Genomic DNA, 19079 nt, shown 5'->3' on the forward strand with positions numbered 1-19079 from the left:
AAAAGTGCAGGGTAAGGGGAGAAACGTAAGGAAGGAATTAGGAGTACAATGAAGCGGGCGGGGGGGCATGAAAGAAAACACTGGCAAATAACATTAGGGACAATCCCAAGATTGTCTATATCACAAAGAGGATAGCCAGAGAAACAGTATGGCCCATTAAGGACCAAAAGAACAAATTGTACATGGAGCAGATGGACACTGGAGGTGTTCAAATGAATACTTCACATTTGTTCTCACTTGGGAGGAGGATGTAATAAGTTCTGAATTCAGGAAGACAGACTGAGGTTCTTCAACACGTTGACAGAGTGAGGAAAAACTGGAGGTTTTGGCCAGCTGAAAGTGGACAAGCCCCTAGGTTTACATGAGTTATATCCCAGGCTGCTGTGGAGACAAAGAAGGAAATTACAAGGCCTTTGGCCCAAATTTTTAATTCCTCTCCAGACGCAGGAGGGGTTCCAGAGAACTACAGGACAGCTAATGTGGCTCCACTTTAAGAGCGTGATAAAGATAAATCAGGAAATTACAGATCAGCAAGTCTCATCATAGGGCAACTGTTGGAGAAAATTCTAAAGAGGAGAATTAATCTCCACTTGGAGAGGCAACGTCTGGTCTGGGATCGTCAGCATGGCTTTTTGGGGGGAGGTCATGTCGGACAAATTTGATTGAATTTAAGGAGGTGGCTAAGCATGTAAATGAAGGTAATGCAGTTGATGTAATTTATATGGATTTCAGAAACTACTTTGTTTGGCTCCACATTGGAGACAGATAAAGAAGGTAAAAGCGCATGGGATCCAGAATAACTTAGCAAGTTGGATCCAAAATTGGTTAGACAGGGTAGAATCAGGAAGGATGTGCCTGATGGCAGGGGAGTCCAAAATGAGGGGCAACAGTTCAGAAGACAGAATAAATCATTTAGGTTCAAGAGGAGGATAAATTTCTTCACCCAGACTGAAAACATTATAGAATTTTAAGAAGAGGTTGGATATAGTACTTGGAGCTGAAGGGATCAAAGAATGTGGGGGAAAAGCAGAAAGAGGCTATTGAGTTACATGATTAGCCATAATCATAATGAATGCCACAGCAGACTTCAAAGGGTTGATGGGCTATTCCTGATCAAATTTTCTATGCTTGTATTTAGCTGTGAAGTTTCAAATGTGGCATTACCTGCTCCAATGTCCTAAATGGCTAACCCATCTTTTAAACGCAAGTTTTCAGAAATTCTGTTTACTTTTTTGGAACGAGACTTCATCTGCCATTTATGTAAACACAAATGGGTGACTTGGACGAGTGCCAAGTCAAATAAAGATCAGGTGAAATAAGACATCTGATAAAACCAAAGTGGAAGAAGCCACAAAAAAAAAGTTGTTCTATCAGTAAACTTATGTGCTGACAGTAAATTAACATTATCAAAAGTATCTCTTTGGCAACTAACTTTTTGAAGTATATAAATTATGTAGTTTATAGAATATTAGACATGAGTGATTGGCAAGGGAAGAAAATTTTTAAAATGACCGAGACAAAGAAATTTAATAATTAAATTAAGGACTTATATATTTGATCCTTCAGTGCAGAGCAAACATTGTTAATTAAACAAAAAACAGGAATCTGCATCAGGTGTCTGTCACTAGGAAGACAAAGTGGGTTATTATCCAAATGATTCCTCTTGAAAGTGCATATGAGCAAAAACGGAGAAATTTACCTGCAGTTCCCTAGAACTGAAAATGTGTTATCACTCAATTTACAGTTGACTAACTTAAAATTAAACAAATCAACTTTACCATTTTGATTTACATGACTGGATTCAATTTTAGTTTCCTTAGATTTCAGAGAATTCCTCCTTGGAAGAATTTGGTTGCTAGAAAAAGCAAGAAGATCAATTATTACATTTCTTTTATATATCAAATGTCACAAAGCATAGTATTGACAAATAAGCTGTATATTGTGACTAAAATGAGTGTACAAAGAATTGAACTATGGACAATCCTCGACAATGGAACCTACAATTTGAATGAACCATAACAATCACTTTGAACAGAACATAGTTTGGAAATAACATCAGATTGGTACTGGTTTAAATATAAAGTGGCAGACTAAGTTATATTGGAAAGATGCTGTACACTACATCAAAAGGCTATCCATGATGACAACTGATGCAGTACATAAGACAGCAATTTTAAAAACGATGCTATCAGCAAGTTGTATTTCCATCATCTGTTTGCAGTTGAGGTATTTGTGACTGGATGGGATGAGGGGGGGAAAAAGGAAGACTGACATCCTGAGTAAAGAATCTCAGCCATTTATGGAGTAGTACTTGCCAACTTCCAAGACAAGCAATACTTTGTAAATCAAATAAATTCATGTTACTCTCACATAGGATTGATACATATCGAAAAAAACATGGATACAAAAACAGCATAAAACAGGAGGTTTGATGCCATAGAGACATACCAGGGAAATATTGGTTACCATCTTGTAAAATAATAACATTTAAGAAAGATTTATAGAATGTGTTACACACGTCTCATAGTTAATGGAGCCTGGGTGAGTGGGTATGATGGCAAGGGGATTGGGAGAATTGGAGAAGTGTTGGTGTTGGACTCCTGAAATTGGAAAAACTATTCCCAATTTCGTGACGGGTAGGAAGGGCCTGACACAGGATTCATAGCTGCTGATGGCATATCATTTGGGTTGATGAATAAGTCACTTAGGGCCAATTATTCCCTGGATCACTGGAATTTAATTGTTGCTGAGGGATTTAATGCAATTCACTTAGGTCTTCTGAAGGCTGCCCAGTTATCTTCATGTTTGCCAGCAGCATACCAAGGCAGTCATAGGCAAGCTGTGGAAATGATACTAATGATCTGAGCTCAGTAATATATTCTTGAAATTTGGTAGCGCTGGGTTGAGGCAAGTATACTGCAAAGTCCTGTCCTTAAACTAATCAGGAATTTTCCTGACAACTAACAAAGTACATAATATTTTCTGAGCTGAGTTAAAATTTTGATTTCCAACGAATCAGTATAAAGCAAAAATAGCATTGAAAACCATCCACAATGGATCAGCAAGGGCTGGGCTGGAAACAAGATCAGGTAGGGTCAGGGAGGATTCAGGTAAACAGGCTGCAAAGCAACTGCCAACAAATTATTGAATTTTATTTTAAATAAAGGGACATCCACAGAAGGAGACTTGGTTGAGCGTGACTTATTGCCATTTTATAAACATCAACTTTCAGTCTCCAGATCCAATTTGAACACACAAATTACCATGTTGTTGAAGAGCTACATTAGAGGGCATAAGTTTAAGGTGAGAGGAGAAAGATATAAAAAGGGACCTAAGAGACATTTCATGCCAAGAGTAGTACACGTATGGAATGAGCTACCAGAGGAAGTGGTGGAGGCTGTTACAATTACAACATTTAAAAGGCATCTGGATGAGTATATATGAGTAGGATCAGTTTAAAGGGATATAGGCCAAATGATGTCAAATGGGGTTAGATTAATTTAGGATATCTGGTTGGCATTGAAGAGTTGGATTGAAGGATCTGTTTCCGTGCTGTACAGTTCTATGACTTTAAGTGTGTGGCACAATAGGAAATATGCAGTTTTTATTGTATTATGAGTAGGGCTCTGATTTCATGGCATAGAGACTTTCACCATATGGCTTACAGAAGTTATAATTACTTTTCAAGCTCAATTAGGTGTGAAACAATTTTTACACAACACTAAAATTTAATACAGAATAAAAGCCATACACTGCTGAAAAACAAAGAGTGGGAAAATTACATGTCGAGTTTTTATTCACATTTGATGCCCAGTCATTGAATAGAGAGAAAAGGAGGATTGGCACAGATGATTAGCTGGGAACAATATGAGTCGCCAGAAGGCCATGAACGATTTCAGTCCAACAGTATTTTCAGAAGTGACTTTAAAGCAGTGATGTTGTACGAATTACTCACTTTGGAATGGTCAATGTTTCCACATGTTTCTGCCTGTCACTAGTCAATGTAAGTGAAGGCCTCAAAGGTTGAGGACAAGGCCAGTGACCCATCTTCTTTCCCTTGGGGTCCTTCACCATCGCCTTCCGACAACTTCCAAATCTCCCAAGGGGTATTAAATATGAAGAGATCTATGAGAACAAGAAAATTCATTCAGTAAGATTTACAGTCCACTCATCACAATGGGACTCAAATGGCATCTGTCCTGCAAGTCAGCCACTACTGATCTAATGGAAGGTCATACCTAGAGATACTTTTCTTAGTTTGCCATTTCTGTCTGCATGTGACATTGTGAACATTTCAATACCATAATCGAACAATATGTTCATCCTTTACTTTTCCTTAGAAACATTAACCAGAAAGCTTAAAATTTAACAAATACCGAGTAAGAAAATACAAAATAGTTAAACCACTGTTTAATTACACTTGGTTGAACAAACTAATTAGAAGTTGGTATAATTAATTTTATTAAACAGTTGTGCTACATGTTCTGCAATTCTATTTACTATTTAATGTGTTGCGCATTGATATTCTTTTACAGTCTAATTATATGTAAAAGTAGAATTGCAATTTCCACTAATGGATTAGGGTTTTGAACAAAAAGCAGAGGGACAAAGGCAGGAGAGTAGATTCATTGGTGACAGGAAAACCAATTTGGAAAATTTTCTAAGCATTTGCTAGCAAAGTCAAGGAGTGTGCATCAATTGATATTAAAGCATGATTTCTCAAGGAATTTGGACTCTAAGGAGACGTTTCTCTGACCTCCAAAAAAAAAAAAGATGCAGCAAAATGCAGCAGGGATGTTTTGGAAGTGAAATAAATGTGTACATGGACTAACTGATGCCTCGAGAGTTTTGTAGTTCTCAGCAAAGTCGGTCTTCAGTTAAAAGCAGAACTTGCCATGTTTTACTGGCACCATGAGGGACAGCTTTCTAGCATCAGTGATGCACACTGCCAGCTTTTTGTGGAATGGATGTAGCATACTTTAAAACTGAAATACTGAGCTCAAAGCAGAATTCAAAATTGGAAATCAGGCTTCTGGGCTTTTTAAGTACATTGGATTAAAAAAGATAGTATGGACCAAGTGTTACTTTGCAACATCAATCTTATTTGGAAGTCTCATCATGAATAGTCAAAGTAGGGCTTTGTAAATAGATGCAGCAGCTTCTAAAACTGAAAGAGTAATTGAGGTGTATTTGGACAACTAAATTGGCTGGGTATCCAAATAAGGCCAGATGTCAGTTTTGATGTATTGAAGTTGACTACAGCCAGGAAATGCCCCATAACGGAAGATAATTTTCAGACAAAGCTTTACAAAAAATAAAATTTGAGTATTATATTTGAACAGTAATCATCGAGAGAGATTTTTAAATGACCCTCCTTATGCAAATCTCTGTGACAGGTCTCAATTTAAAGGAAAGCTTATATTTTATCTTCACGCAAGGGAGGTTAATATTGTCCTTTGGGTACCAAAACAAAAAAGATCAGAAGAATAGTAACAAGTGCCTCAGCAGCATAAACACTCATTCTTGGTGAGGCCGTAAATAAAGATGCTTTTCTTAGGGAGAACATTGGAAGAAATTCCATAAAAAAATTCAGCAGCAATGCCCAATGAGTGCAACATCCATAATAAATCATTGTGGGATAATGTACATTTAAATGCGTGACTGAGAAGAGATGGAGGATAGATTTTGCAGTATTAAACAAGCTGGAGAAAAAAATAATCTTCCAACTTGAAATATGTGGATTGTAATTGTTCAACAATCTGATTGCATAACAAAAGGAAGGAACTAGCTCAAAGAAACTACTAGATACTGCTAAACTATGCTTGAAACTTGGTGTGCAAATGATAAAGGATAGCATGTTGTCATTTTGTACATATACACATTTTACAAAAAGTCAAATAAAGGTCTTTCATCATCTAATAAATGGTCTGAATAAATGTCAGAGACCCAATGAAAGGAGGGAATGGTGATGGATATATTAAGGATTAACAGGGTGTGAACTAGTTTCATCACTGTGGGGAACTAGTGATCCGTGAGGTGAGAAATTTATGGAGTGGGTAAATGGAAATAAAACACTCAATGAAAGCATGGACGTGGATGCTGTTCAAAAAGATTAAATTTTTGGTGTACAATAATATTGACCCCTGGTGACCTCCACTGCAAAGCTTTATCTAGCCTGAAAAGTATCCATTAATAGGAAACAGCTTGATAAGCAAATAAGGCAGGAGATGTTGATATGCTGTCAATCAGCATTAGTAGGTGCATTGTCCATTGCAAAGTCTCTACTAGAGTCTAAACATTAACGTGCCCTTGAATGGTCTTCTTGCGGAAGAAGACGAAGAAGAAGGAACGGACGAGGACGAGGACGAGGAAGAGGAGGACGAGACAGCTATAATGATGACAGCTTTAGCTTAGACTGACTGATCCTTGTTTACTGATAACTGGCTCATGTCAGTATGTATCCTTAAAACAATTTTCTTCTCCATGGAATGTTTCAGGTATTAGATGATGAATTACTGATAGCCCATTTATACTATAATTGCAGTATCAAAATGTTTTTGTAATTTACAATGAATGGAGATGTAATGGCTACTTCTATATTACAGCTTGGCAGAAAAGTCAAATGAATTTAGTCTGTCCTGCTGCAACACCTATTTCTTTAATGTGAATTAGCTATAACATGACTGAAGAAGTTAGACCATTACTTGTAGAATGTGAACTTTCCTTACCTGCATTGGCTATAATGAGATTCCAGGCTGTTTCATTTAAATGGTGCTGCTATTACATGATTTTCTTATAAAACAGGAATGCATAGGAGTGGAACATATGCATTGTATCAGAATAGACTGTACACTGTACAACAGAATTTGGACAAAACCCATACTCACTATTTGGTGCAGTGAAAAAGACTTTTCTGAAATTTGGATGCCATTGTCGTAGCATATTTGCTTATACATAGCATGTGCAGTGAACATTTGCAGCCAAGGTGATGGCATTAATTTAAATAACATTTCTATTTCCTCTTGATTGTAATCTGTAAGGAATCACAATTTTATGTTTCCATAAATATATTTTGGAACACATCGACAACAAACCATTTCAAAACAAGTCACTGAAAAGAAATAAAAGATTTGGATTTTAAAAATCATCTCATTTTTCAAGATCTTGTTGTCTTTAATATGGTCAACTCACAATTGAGGCTCTCAGTTGCAATATTTTTGTTAAACCTCGGGAGAGTTAGCAAAATTAGTATAGAAGTTGACAAAGTAAATTCTGAATGGTTAATCAGGTCAGTCAAATAATAGACTTTAATTTATCTTCACCTTGACAATGTACAGGAATGTAAAACTGTAAATCGTCCCAAGCTTGGCCAGATAAGGATCTCCCACGTAGTCTATTTATCAAAAGCCGATATTCGACAACTACTCCCAATATGCCATGCAAGATGTAAGCTGTTTCACATAAATGTCGCTGAACAGGAAAATAAACAACAATTAAAATTGACAAATGCATAGTCACCGTTGGCTAGTTCAAACTCAAATAAAATCACTTTTAAAGTCATAAATACACATCAAGCATAAATTGAATACGCTGGCTGTCAGTCATAGAGATGTACAGCATGGAAACAGACTCTTTTTGACCAATTCGTCCATGCCAACCAGGTATCTGAAATTAATCTCGTCCCATTTACCAGCACTTGGCCCATATCCCTCTAAACCCTTCCTATTCATATACTCATCTAGATGGTTTTTAAAATATGTTGTAACTGTACCAGCCTTCACCACTTTCTCTGGCAGTTCATACCGTAGACGCACCACCCTTTGCATGAAAAAGTTGCCCATTAGGTCCCTTTGAAAATTTTTCCCTCTTATCCTAAACCTATCCATCCCCAGTTCTGGATTCCCCCAACCCAGAAATACCAGCATATTGCTTGCTTTTCTCTCCAGAATTATAACTGCAAAAAAAAAGCTAAACGTATAAGCCAAAATTGACGTAACCTGGCAAATGCAAAACGGTTCTCAAACTTATTTGGTTTCCACATTTCTCTTATGTACAGAAAATAGCCAGAAAACTTGCATGCCTTTGGAAATATCTATGTTTTAGATTAGATTACATTACATTACAGTGTGGAAACAGGCCCTTCGGCCCAACAAGTCCACACCGACCCGCCGAAGCGCAACCCACCCATACCCCTACATTTACCCCTTACTTCACACTACGGGCAATTTACCATGGCCAATTCACCTGACCTGCACATCTTTGGACTGTGGGAGGAAACCGGAGCACCAGGAGGAAACCCACGCAGACATGGGGAGAACGTGCAAACTCCACACAGTCAGTCGCCTGAGGCGGGAATTGAACCCGGGTCTCCGGCGCTGTGAGGCAACAGTGCTAACCACTGTGCCACCGTGCTGCCCACGAATCTCCATGGCATGTATTAGATCAATGCCATGGAGATTAAAATCTTAAACCAAATTGTAATTTGCTGTAATTTATTTAATGTACTCACATCATTTGGTTTCTTAACCACTGCTCTAGTTGCTTGAAGGACACAATCTAACAAAACAGCTACAGGATTTGTCATCACATCAGAGTATTCCAAGAAAACTACTGCAAGGACAGAAGGAGGTATGGTACGAGAAGCTCCAAAGTTGGTGTTTTCATAGCAGCTTTCATAAAAGAAAAAGAAAACAATTACTTATATCCTGCTAATCTCAGGTGGTGGAGGTCCAGTTTTAAGATTCAGGTTGGGTATCCTTTAACCATATCTGAAAATTGAAATGACCTAAAAACCAAAGTTTTTTTCTGTTTTTGAACACAACATTTCCATTGGGAATCGATGACCCCAACATACCTGAACCGAATCAACCAGCTCTGACCTGTTTTCACTGGCAATTCTCCTTCAAGCAGAGCCTCAGTTCATTCCCCTAAGAAAATTTACTCAAACCCCATTGGGACTCCACAAGTAATTACATTAGTAACCCCAGAAATCCCATCAGGGTCTGCATCATAGTCACTTGTTTTCACTGATAATATTTCCACAAAGTGCCTTGAATAGCTCTTACCTGAAGTTCATCGAAAGCAGCTGTTTCGCTACACTGCTGACAAGTACACATGCTTGTCTTACCTTAGGATTTTTAGTGTTATTCAAAGCAAAAGTCTTATTTTTCCAATAAACACATTAGAAAGGCCATTACATACTCCTATCGATGGTATATGAAAAAGGAAGCATTATTTAATAACAAAGAAACTGGCGATTTTGCAGACTTAACCGTGAAACGACTGAAAGAAGAGTAGGGGGTGGGCGGAATCATGCAAGAACAAGGTCAACATCAGCAAGTGGTGGGACCGGGCATCAAGCATTTTTTTGTGGTGAACAAGGGAGAAGATTACTGTTGAGGATGGCGGGGGAGATTACTGGTGGGGACGAGCATGGGAGTGATCACGTCAAGGGCACAGGGGCAGTGATCACTGAATTACTGACTGGACACTAGGCGTGTATAGAATCTGCAGAATATGGTGAAGAAAGAAAAGGAAACAGAAAGCAGGAAGAAAATGTAGCTAGCATAGACAGAGCACACCAGAAAACAAACCTGAAACTCCCATTCTTGTGTTTGAGCAAACAGGAAAACACCTGCGGGTCTTTTAGCAGTACATAGCAATCTCAGCCTGGCACGGTGGTCCTTTAGCCTGTTATGGTCTCGACTGGACTTCTGGCCTCCAGGTGATTCTATAGCAGTCTAGAGACCCTCAGGGTTAAGCCTGGCACAGTCTGGGGTCAAAGCCAAGCATGGACGGGAGGCTAGGCACCTCCTATGACTTTCAATGCTGGTAGTGTAGCTTGTACATGCTGTGACGATGCATCAGTGGTAGGAGGAGTGAATGTTCTGTGGATGTGGCTCCAATCAAATGGATTCCTTTGTCCTGGACAGCGACAAGCTTCTGGAGTGTTGTTGGAGTTGCTCGCACTCCTGGCAAGTGGGGAGCATTCATCTCACTCTGAACTTGAACATGACAGATAGTGGTCAGGCTTTCAGGAGCCATGAGGTCTTTGCATTTTACCTAGTCTTGTCAGCACAGAATTGATATAGCTAGTTCAGTTCAGTTTTTGGTCAATGGTGACCCCATGGTATGTTTCCATTCTTCAATGAATTATTCACAGGATGGCACTTACAACAATAAAACATTTCCTCAATGTTATACTGAATGTCAGTCGAGATTACGTGCTCAGTCTTATATTGGGTCTCAGACCCTTAATACTATAACCCCAACCAAAGAGTGCAAACCATCATACACTGAGAACAAAAGATGTGCTGGGATGACTGTACTGGGATAACATGTGTTTCAGCAGCGTGATTTGGCTATAAACGTCACTGCAGAATTAGGGAATGATATTTGAAAATGCTAACAAAAGCACGATTCCAGCTGGGATTGGTTCATGTGCTTCATTCTGTGCATGTGTGATGTCAATGCTGGTCTTCGTGCTGTATGCCAATGTCAGCTGCCGACAGAGCAGCTGAGAGATACAAACTGTACAGAGAACAGCTTTCTTACATTTTTTCAATGTACAGGACGACCCCCATATCAGTGGGTCCGGTTTCCGTGGTTTCAGTTACCTGCGGTTTACCACGGCCTGAACATATTATAGGGAACATTCCAGAACTAGCGACAGGAGGCTGCCGGGAAGGATGTTTCCCATTTAAATTAGTGGGTTTGCGCCTATCCGTGGTTTCGGGCTTCCATGGTAGGTCTTGGAACGTATCCCTGTGGGTACGGGGTTGGGGGGACTGTACTGTGTTAAATTTACTTTTGGTTTCGTTAATAAATATGATTTCAACCTTCATTCAGGCTGTGCTATATTTTGCGTTTGACTTTGGCTGATTTTTGAGCAGTCGTGGAGAGACTTTTTTTATTGCTCTGCCCCAATCCCACTTTTCCCATAGGTCCCATTATTTCTATTAAGCAATTGTCTATTAAGTGAGGTTTCACTGGAACACAATTATGGCATTATAGAACTACCTGTACAATGTACTTCATTCTCAATTCCTCAGACACTGAAGCAGTCCCATGTCCAAATACATTAAGATCTGGCCAATATAGAGATTCTCTGACCAAGTGGCAAGTAACATTCACACCATACAAGTGCCAGGCAATGACCATCTGCAATCAGAGAGAATTTAACCACAGCCAACTATCACTGAAACCCACCACTATCAACTTTTTGGGGATTTTAGCCATGCAAAACCATGGCAACAAGAGTAGGTCAAAGGCTAGGAATCTTGCAACAAGTAACTCAACTCCCAAAAGCTGTCTGACATATACTAGCCACAAGTCAGGAGTGTAATGGAATACTCCCCACTTTTCTGCACGAGTACAACACTACTCAAGAAGCTTGACACCATCCAGATCAAAAGAGCCATTCATTTTTTGTTTCTTTGTGGAAGTTGTGTCATTCCCTTCTTTTATCACTGATACTAAGTAGCAGTGTACAACATCCACAATTTATATTGCAGAGTTTCACCAAGGCTTCCTCGACAGCACCATCCAAACCACAACACTTCCATCTAGAAGGACAATGGCAACAACTACATGCGAACAGAACCACATACAAGTTCAGCTCCACCCTATTCAAGATCCTGACTTGGAAATATGTTGCCATTCTCTCAGTGTTGATGAGTCAAAATCCTGTTATACATTCAATGCTTTATGGAGGGAACCTACAGGAAATGGATGCAGTGGGTCGAAGCAGCAGCTCACCACCATCTCAAGGACAACTAAGAATAGGCAATAAATGCTGGCTGAAGTCCACATTCTGAGAATGAATTAAAAAGAAACATTTCACACCTCCATTAACGTTTGCAAGAATGGTCTCACCCAGCAAAATTCCATGGCATGGCAAAGGCATTAAACCCTCCAAAACAAATTACCTTTTATTTAAAGCCTCCAGTTCTGCTTCAAACAGATCAAAATAGTACTTTAATAGCAACGTATAAAGTGGCTTCAGTTTTGAAATCGATAGCTGTTGATTCGATAACCAATGACAGGGTTCTTTTTCGTCAACACAGGACCTATAAATTCCAAATAAAGTTAATTTAGAATTTAGTGGATGGCAGAATAAACATGATAAAAACACAACAGATCTACTTACAAATAAAATACTTAAGATTATTGAAAATCCATTGTTTCAACTTGAATTACAATTTATATCACACAGATCGATTATTGATTAACACAGCATGGAAACAGACCCTTCGGTCCAAGTCATCCATGCTGACCAGGTCTTCCAAGCTAAACTAGCTTTATTTGCCTGCATTTAGCCCATATCCCTTTAAAACTGTCCTATTCGTGCACCTGTCCAAAATGTCTTTTTAATATTCTAACTATACTTGCATATATCACTTTGCCTGACAGCTCATTCCATACACCTTAAAAATATGCCCTCGAAGTTTGAACTCTCCTACTCTAGAGAAAAGATGTTTGCTATTTATCTCATGATTTTATAAATGTTTATAAAGGTCACCCTCAACTGCCTATGTTCCAGTGAAGGAAGTCCCAGCCTATCATTAGTCTTTCTATTCTGCCCATCTGTTCCAAAAAATCAAATGTCTTGAATTTCTGGCCCAGACACCCATACATCCTGCAACCATGTCCCAGCAGATATCATTTGTTTACTTAAAAAACAACTAAGGGTATATATTTCTCCTTGAACTGACACGGTTGTTGTCATAAGCCCAGATCACCATAGAAGAGATACACAATCCAAGATTGAGAATCTAGAGTTGCAGAAGCTTACCACTAAGTTTAATAGTGTGATGATACTATGACTTCAAGGGAGATGTACTTTGTCTTTTTTTTTTAAAAATGAAGAAAGGTTAAGACAGAGGTATCGAACAGTCTGAAGTAGATAGCTTGAGGCGTTGGTTTTCTTTGAAATTGGAACCATAGAAGCAGCCTGAATACTCCCACAAAAGCAGGATTTTAGATTTTAGTTCTCTGCAGTTGCTCAGGTCTTGAAGCTGGATGTGGAAGTTCTTTTTTTCTCTCTGTTACAGCTAAAAGCTGGGGGCACTCTTACTGCTGCAAGAATTGCACGCGAGACATCTGTTTCACTGAATTTGCCTTTGCCAAGGGTGTGTTGATAGGATATTATATTGGAACAGTTAACTATAGTACTTAATATATTATTTTGTTAAGCATTTTGATAGTTACAGTTAAGCCAATTTAAAAAATTTTGTCTGCATTTTAACTGTAGTGTAAAAATGAAGTGTTTTGCGCAATGTCAAATAGCTTGACCAATTGAATTGGACCTGGAATGCAACACTTTACACACCCTGAAAGTAAGAAAAAAAAAGTTGGGTCTAGGACATCTTCTTAATATGTTTTGAAGAGGTTTGGTCTGGTCCATCACAGTGGATAGGGATTAAGAAGTCAGAGAACTTTTAAAAATTAACTAGCCCATTCCATGGCACCCTTTGAAGACAAATGAGCTTCTGAGTACAGGGAGTCAGAAACCTGACTAGTTCCTCAGTATTTGCCTGGTTAGTTACCCTGGATAAGCTAGAAAGAACTAAACACAGTCCAGCTCCTGGGTAACTACAGATCTGATCCCTACAACCACTCGTACTGATTTTTTTTTATTAGTAGAAACACCCATGGTTTGGGGAAGAAAATAACTGCGGTCTCATTTGGGCGGTCTCATTTGGGGTTAGTCAAAGTTTTGACCAAAGCTGGATGTGTGAAACTGCCGCTCCTAAGAAAGGGAGATTGTTCAGAATTTTTAAGAATTGGATTCCTTTAGTGTAAGCAGTTTAACGAAAACAAAAAAATATGATTTAACATGTCCGATTTCCAATTAGATTTGTACACTACCAGGTGGGATAAGCCCATTTGATTACTGTTGTCAATGTTGACGTTTAGACATGTAGAATTTTCTTACCTTGCAAGTGACTCCAAAAGAAAGAAAGTTCCTTTCTTACAACTGGAGCACTGAAGAATTCCCAAATAGTAACTCACTATTGAAGACTGCTGCCATGGTGGATGATGGATAATTAGAGTTTCCATGATGCTGATGAACTCACACAAGAAATTCATGTCTACATTACCCTACCATGAAAAAAAAAACTTTGATTCAGTGGATACCCAGTACCAGCGTATCATTTGAATGCGAAGTAGCTTACCTTTTGATCTTGCAAGTCCCGAGTGATAAATCCTTCAATTACAGAAATATACTGTAGCCTGTCAACATTTGTAAAGGAGAAAACCCAACAGATCACTGATGCAAATAACATCACTTCTCTTTACTTTTGCTGACAAATTACAATGTATTTCCAGGCCTGACCAGTGAAGCCTACATCCCATGAGTGAAGTTTTGAAAAAAAAAATCCTAGGGAGTAGGGGACCAATAATCAAAAACTTAACTGGACTAGTTTAAAAAAAAACTTGCACTCTGTGCCATTAGACAAAAAAAATGAATGCAGCCAAAAAAATTAGAATTGGTGACTAAAAACTTGGTGAAAGTGGAGGTTTCTGAATAAGAATCTGGTTTTGAGACAATAGGTGATGACACAAGATGTGGTGAAGGAGATGAGGGATTCAAAAACAAAAGACAAAGCTGGAAGAACAGTTCTCGAACTCTCCCACAGAGAATACAGAGATAGTCCAAGAGGAATTTGAACATGAAGCTGAGGACTGAAAGTTTTCAGTTCCCAATGGATAAATGGAACAGGAACCAGAACTGGTTTGCAAAGGCCGTCCTGCTCTCACGCCTACTTTGTCAACCATTGGCAGCTCAAAGTTGCACTAAGTGGCTCCCCCACTAAGCAGTTGGGAGCAGACTTTGAAGTAGCAGTTGCGTGACACAAAACAAACTCTGTGGGCTTTTGTGTGGAAGGGCGAGAATTACCTTTAACTACATTTAGGATATCTACAGTCACCACCAGACTAATTCCTATGTCAGCAGTAATATACATTCAGACCTTACAGGGGAAGCAGTTACTTTATGCTTCTAAGAGCTTCTTGAAAGATAGTAGCTTTCACTGTGGATCTAGCAATGACACCAGCACTGGAGGTAATGACAAATGAGGATCTCCACAGCATATCAGGCTCATGAAGCCAGAATATGACCATGACATGGATATTCATCATTTTGTGTACTGCAAAAGCAAACAGCCTGACTGGAAGGGTTGGAGCTTACAGCAGAGATGATTGATATTATTTTGCTTAGAGTGCCGATCTTTACTTAAACTTACTGTTTCTGATGGTCAAGGAGCAATGAAACAAATGAATACATGTGGCTTCAACATGCCTCTATCCTGGTGTCCTTCTGCTTGAGAACGCAAGCAGCAGTGTCCTATGTTTGCAGCAGCCAGAGCATTCCTGTCTCTTCAGCACTAAGCTCTGCAAGACTATCAATGAGGGAGCCGTCACAAACTGGATCAAAACAAGATGATTGAACTGATTTGATTAGGCCTCATCTCAATTTCATGGACCCCCACCTCCATTCGTGGTGTTGTTTGAAGGAGGAATAGTGCTCCTATCTCTTCTTTCAAAACTGCAATTGACAAATTTTAGGTATATCTGAAGAACTAGATCAGGTGTTAATATTTGGCACTGCAAAACTTTGAGTAGAAAACTGGTAACTCCTACTGATACACTCATAAGGAAAGTTACAAATGAAAAGCTGAGCAGTGAAACATCTGAACTCACCTCCAGAATCTGTTGCAAAAGAGACTGTAGAAGATATGCAGGTGGAAAAAAATTGGATGACAAGTGAAAGCGTATTTCCTTCAATGCTTCCATATAGAATTGCCCCTCCAAAATACCTTCTATTCTATTAGTAGTAACTCCAGGGAATATCATCGCTTGAATCTGCAAACAGACATTTTCTTTTGGTGAATGACATGTTGAAGGATTCAAACAGAAACTAAACAAACTCCCAGTCATGAAAAGAATAAAGTGTTACAACTGCACTCTGGAAAGACCTTCAACAACTTAGATCACAACATGAGACAATAATTTCAACTGACAGATGCACGGAAAGCTGATGGGTAACTTTGTTAGGATGAGATGGAATAAATACAACAGTAAGAAATTATCTTGGATTGGAAGGCATGGAATGCATAAGATGGAATGAGGGGAACACAACACTATTGGGAGTAGTCTATTGGCCCCCTAATAGTAGTTTATATTGTAGGACGCAATAAATTAGAATATAATGCAGCATGTGAAAAATACAGTAAAATCAGTAGGCCACATAGCACCTCAAGTCGGATTCACCATTCAACATAATTATGGCTAATCTGCCCCAGGCCTGCACTTTTTAAGTCAGCTCAGCCCAGTTGCCAACTCTAATATATAAAAATCTACCCGACTCTTCAAATCTTTCAGCGATCTAGCCTCCACAATTCTTTGGGGTAGAGAATTCCAGGCATTCATATTCAGTTTCAAATAGAAAAGACTCACAGCAGTATATTTGGGGGTAACTAGTTTTGATGTTGAGGAGTGGAATGTTGGATTAAAGCCATTTCCTAGACCTGGTACTTATGCTTCTCTTCAATTAGGAGAGAGTTTCACAACTTATCTGACTGACTTTTAAAAAAAAAGTCAATTCCTCTTAGATGGTCAACTCAGTCTCTTCACTGCAGTGCCATTGAGTATCTAAAATTTGAATTTAGGCTGTTGTCAGAAGCAACAAGTATACGTAGATTTTTATTAACCACAAAATGGCTTTTCAATTTAAAATAATACAACAAAATGGCTGAAAGTAATGATTTGACTCTGATCTTGTTCTGCTGCTTTGCACAATTAAGCTAAAATACAAAGATAAGAGAGAACAATGGATTTTTCATCATATGAATAATAAGAGTGATTTGGTATTCCAACTAACCTTTAACTGCTCGCATGAGATGGTGATCTACATAAATTAAGAACTCTTTCCCAGGGAATATCATTGGATTAACCTGCTGTAAATCATGTCACCATATGTGTGATTGGTCTTTTCTTGTAATTAAGGCTGTACTATCTCTCTAAAAAACATAAATAATGTGTAATTTTAGATGTAATTGTGCCATTTCTCCACAGAACACAGAAGCTTTTAACCTCCGTGTTGCTGGACAAATCTGTGCCAGGCTGCCTTAATTTATTAAACTGGTAACTTTGCTTTAAACAGGCATATTCCTAGTGATTCTTTTGACTGATCCCAAGACCGAGAGGCCCTCCAAGGGGGTCTAGATCTTCACCATGGGGCATTTGGCAAAGTGAATGAAGGAACTAGGAATGTTCCAATATTATCAATACAATGCTGGCTCCTACATGCATGTGCCCAGCTGTCTCCATGGACAGCTTGGTGACCACCTTGGAGACCCCGATGAAGCAGACTTAGTGATGGGAGAACATGCACAGACCTACACTCCCATCACTCTAGCCATAGGTGCTCAGCATTAATGGCAAGGTGATGGGGAGACATGGGATCTTGACCTCATGTCAGGTACTCCTTTCTCCAAGGGAGACACGGTGGTGTCAGTAGGCACCCGGAAGCTCAAAAGATATCAGGGAACTATTGCCCAAATCTTCCAAATCAACAGACTCCACCACAGCACAATTCCCACCACAACAATTTTATATGTTAGGAGGCAGAGGAATAAGAAACTATACTGACATCACAGATGGCATGGCTGTAAAATCATTGGAAATCATTTCTGATTTTTGTAAATACATGTTAACATTTTTGAAGTATAATTTTGCAATTTCATAGCTGATTATGGCACACCCATATAAAAGATGAACAGCCTCTTAAGACATCCCAAGAATGAAAGAATTGCAAGCACAAAGGTTTCTTCACCTTTAACAAGCAACTGATTCCACGGACTTGTACTCTTTGGAGTTTGAGAATGAGAAGTGACCTTATTGAAACAAACAAGCTTTGAGGGGAAAAGGATATTTCCTTTGTGGGAGAATCTAAGAACAAAAAGTACCTTGGAATGAAAAGGGGTCACCTATTAAAGACGGAGGAGAAATTTCTTCTCTCAGGTGATAGTGAGTGAGCGAGAGAGCAAGAGAACACGGGAGGTCAGTCACTTGGAGATGGTGTCCAGGACTGTTCTCGGCATCATGTCAATGAGCTGAGTTTGTTTTTAATCATTGTACAAAAGACATGATGAGGGTTGAAACAGCTCTTTGACGTAATGTTTCTATCGGAACCTTGAGATCTCCTTCTGTATTTGAAATCAAAGCTTTCAGAGTGCTGCTCCTTCATCAGGTGGAGTGAAGGGAAGCACACAGGCACAATTTGTCGGCCGAGGTGTCAAAAGGTCGTACAATTGGTGTGAGGGGAGTGTTGACAGGCTGAATAATAAATCTTTGCAGGTGATCAAAAAGTGTCAGATTCTGTGAGTAAGTGTCAACAGCAGAACAGCTCGTGAATGGATGATCTATAATCCATTTGAGGCAGAGAAAATTATAAAAAATTAAATATAAAGGTGATGCTGGAAACAAACCAAATGGCTGGAATAAGATGATAGGTATAATCCAAAACTGTACAAATGAATTAAGATAACTAAAGTTATCAAGGTGTTGGTTTCATAATTAGGACTGTAAGGAAGATTTTACAGTTACAGAACAGTATAGTGGGGTTACATGAACCATTTTTATGACCTTTTGATCTCTCTGCCTATAATTATGTGCCTGCATACTTGTCTTCACTCCACCTGACGAAGCAGCAACACTCAAAGCTTGTGATTTCAAATAAACCTGTTGGACCATAACCTGGTGTCATGTGACTTCTGTCCACCCCAGTCCAACACCAGCACCTCCACATCTTACTCTGCAGAAACAATTAGCTCTCTCCTGTTTACCAGTTGTTAGTATTAAGAGCACAGAGGTTTGCGGAATTGCACCTTGGCTAACATCAAAAGATAGGTGTTACCCAAGAATTAAATGATGGACAATATCAGAATCATATTACTTCCACTGTATCATTGATCTTTCAGAGTCGTCACCTTCTGAATAGGTGAAGGAGATTAAAGGTTCACTCCTAGTAGCATGTTCAGTATTTAGCCTGGATTTAAGAATGGCAGGTTAGA

At 38.9% G+C, this 19079-nt stretch overlaps 1 protein-coding gene across 3 annotated transcripts in view; it reads right to left on the bottom strand.

Moving 5' to 3' along the window:
- The window catches only part of slf1 (SMC5/6 complex localization factor 1), a 64835-nt gene that overhangs the window by 9582 nt on the left and 36174 nt on the right, over nucleotides 1-19079 (bottom strand). For all 3 annotated transcript variants that reach the window (XM_087999235.1, XM_087999228.1, XM_087999239.1), the window contains 8 exons: nucleotides 15706-15867; nucleotides 13937-14103; nucleotides 11928-12068; nucleotides 8510-8669; nucleotides 7323-7470; nucleotides 6888-7033; nucleotides 3956-4125; nucleotides 1779-1855 (listed from right to left, as the gene is read on the bottom strand). In XM_087999235.1, the coding sequence (XP_087855361.1) occupies nucleotides 1779-1855; nucleotides 3956-4125; nucleotides 6888-7033; nucleotides 7323-7470; nucleotides 8510-8669; nucleotides 11928-12068; nucleotides 13937-14103; nucleotides 15706-15867 (1171 nt within the window). The remainder of the gene's footprint in view (nucleotides 1-1778; nucleotides 1856-3955; nucleotides 4126-6887; nucleotides 7034-7322; nucleotides 7471-8509; nucleotides 8670-11927; nucleotides 12069-13936; nucleotides 14104-15705; nucleotides 15868-19079) is intronic.

The sequence above is a fragment of the Chiloscyllium plagiosum genome, unplaced genomic scaffold (assembly GCF_037043375.1).
Source record: "Chiloscyllium plagiosum isolate Xiang-an unplaced genomic scaffold, Cpla_swu_hap1 HiC_scaffold_2, whole genome shotgun sequence".
In the NCBI taxonomy this organism is placed as follows: domain Eukaryota; kingdom Metazoa; phylum Chordata; class Chondrichthyes; order Orectolobiformes; family Hemiscylliidae; genus Chiloscyllium; species Chiloscyllium plagiosum.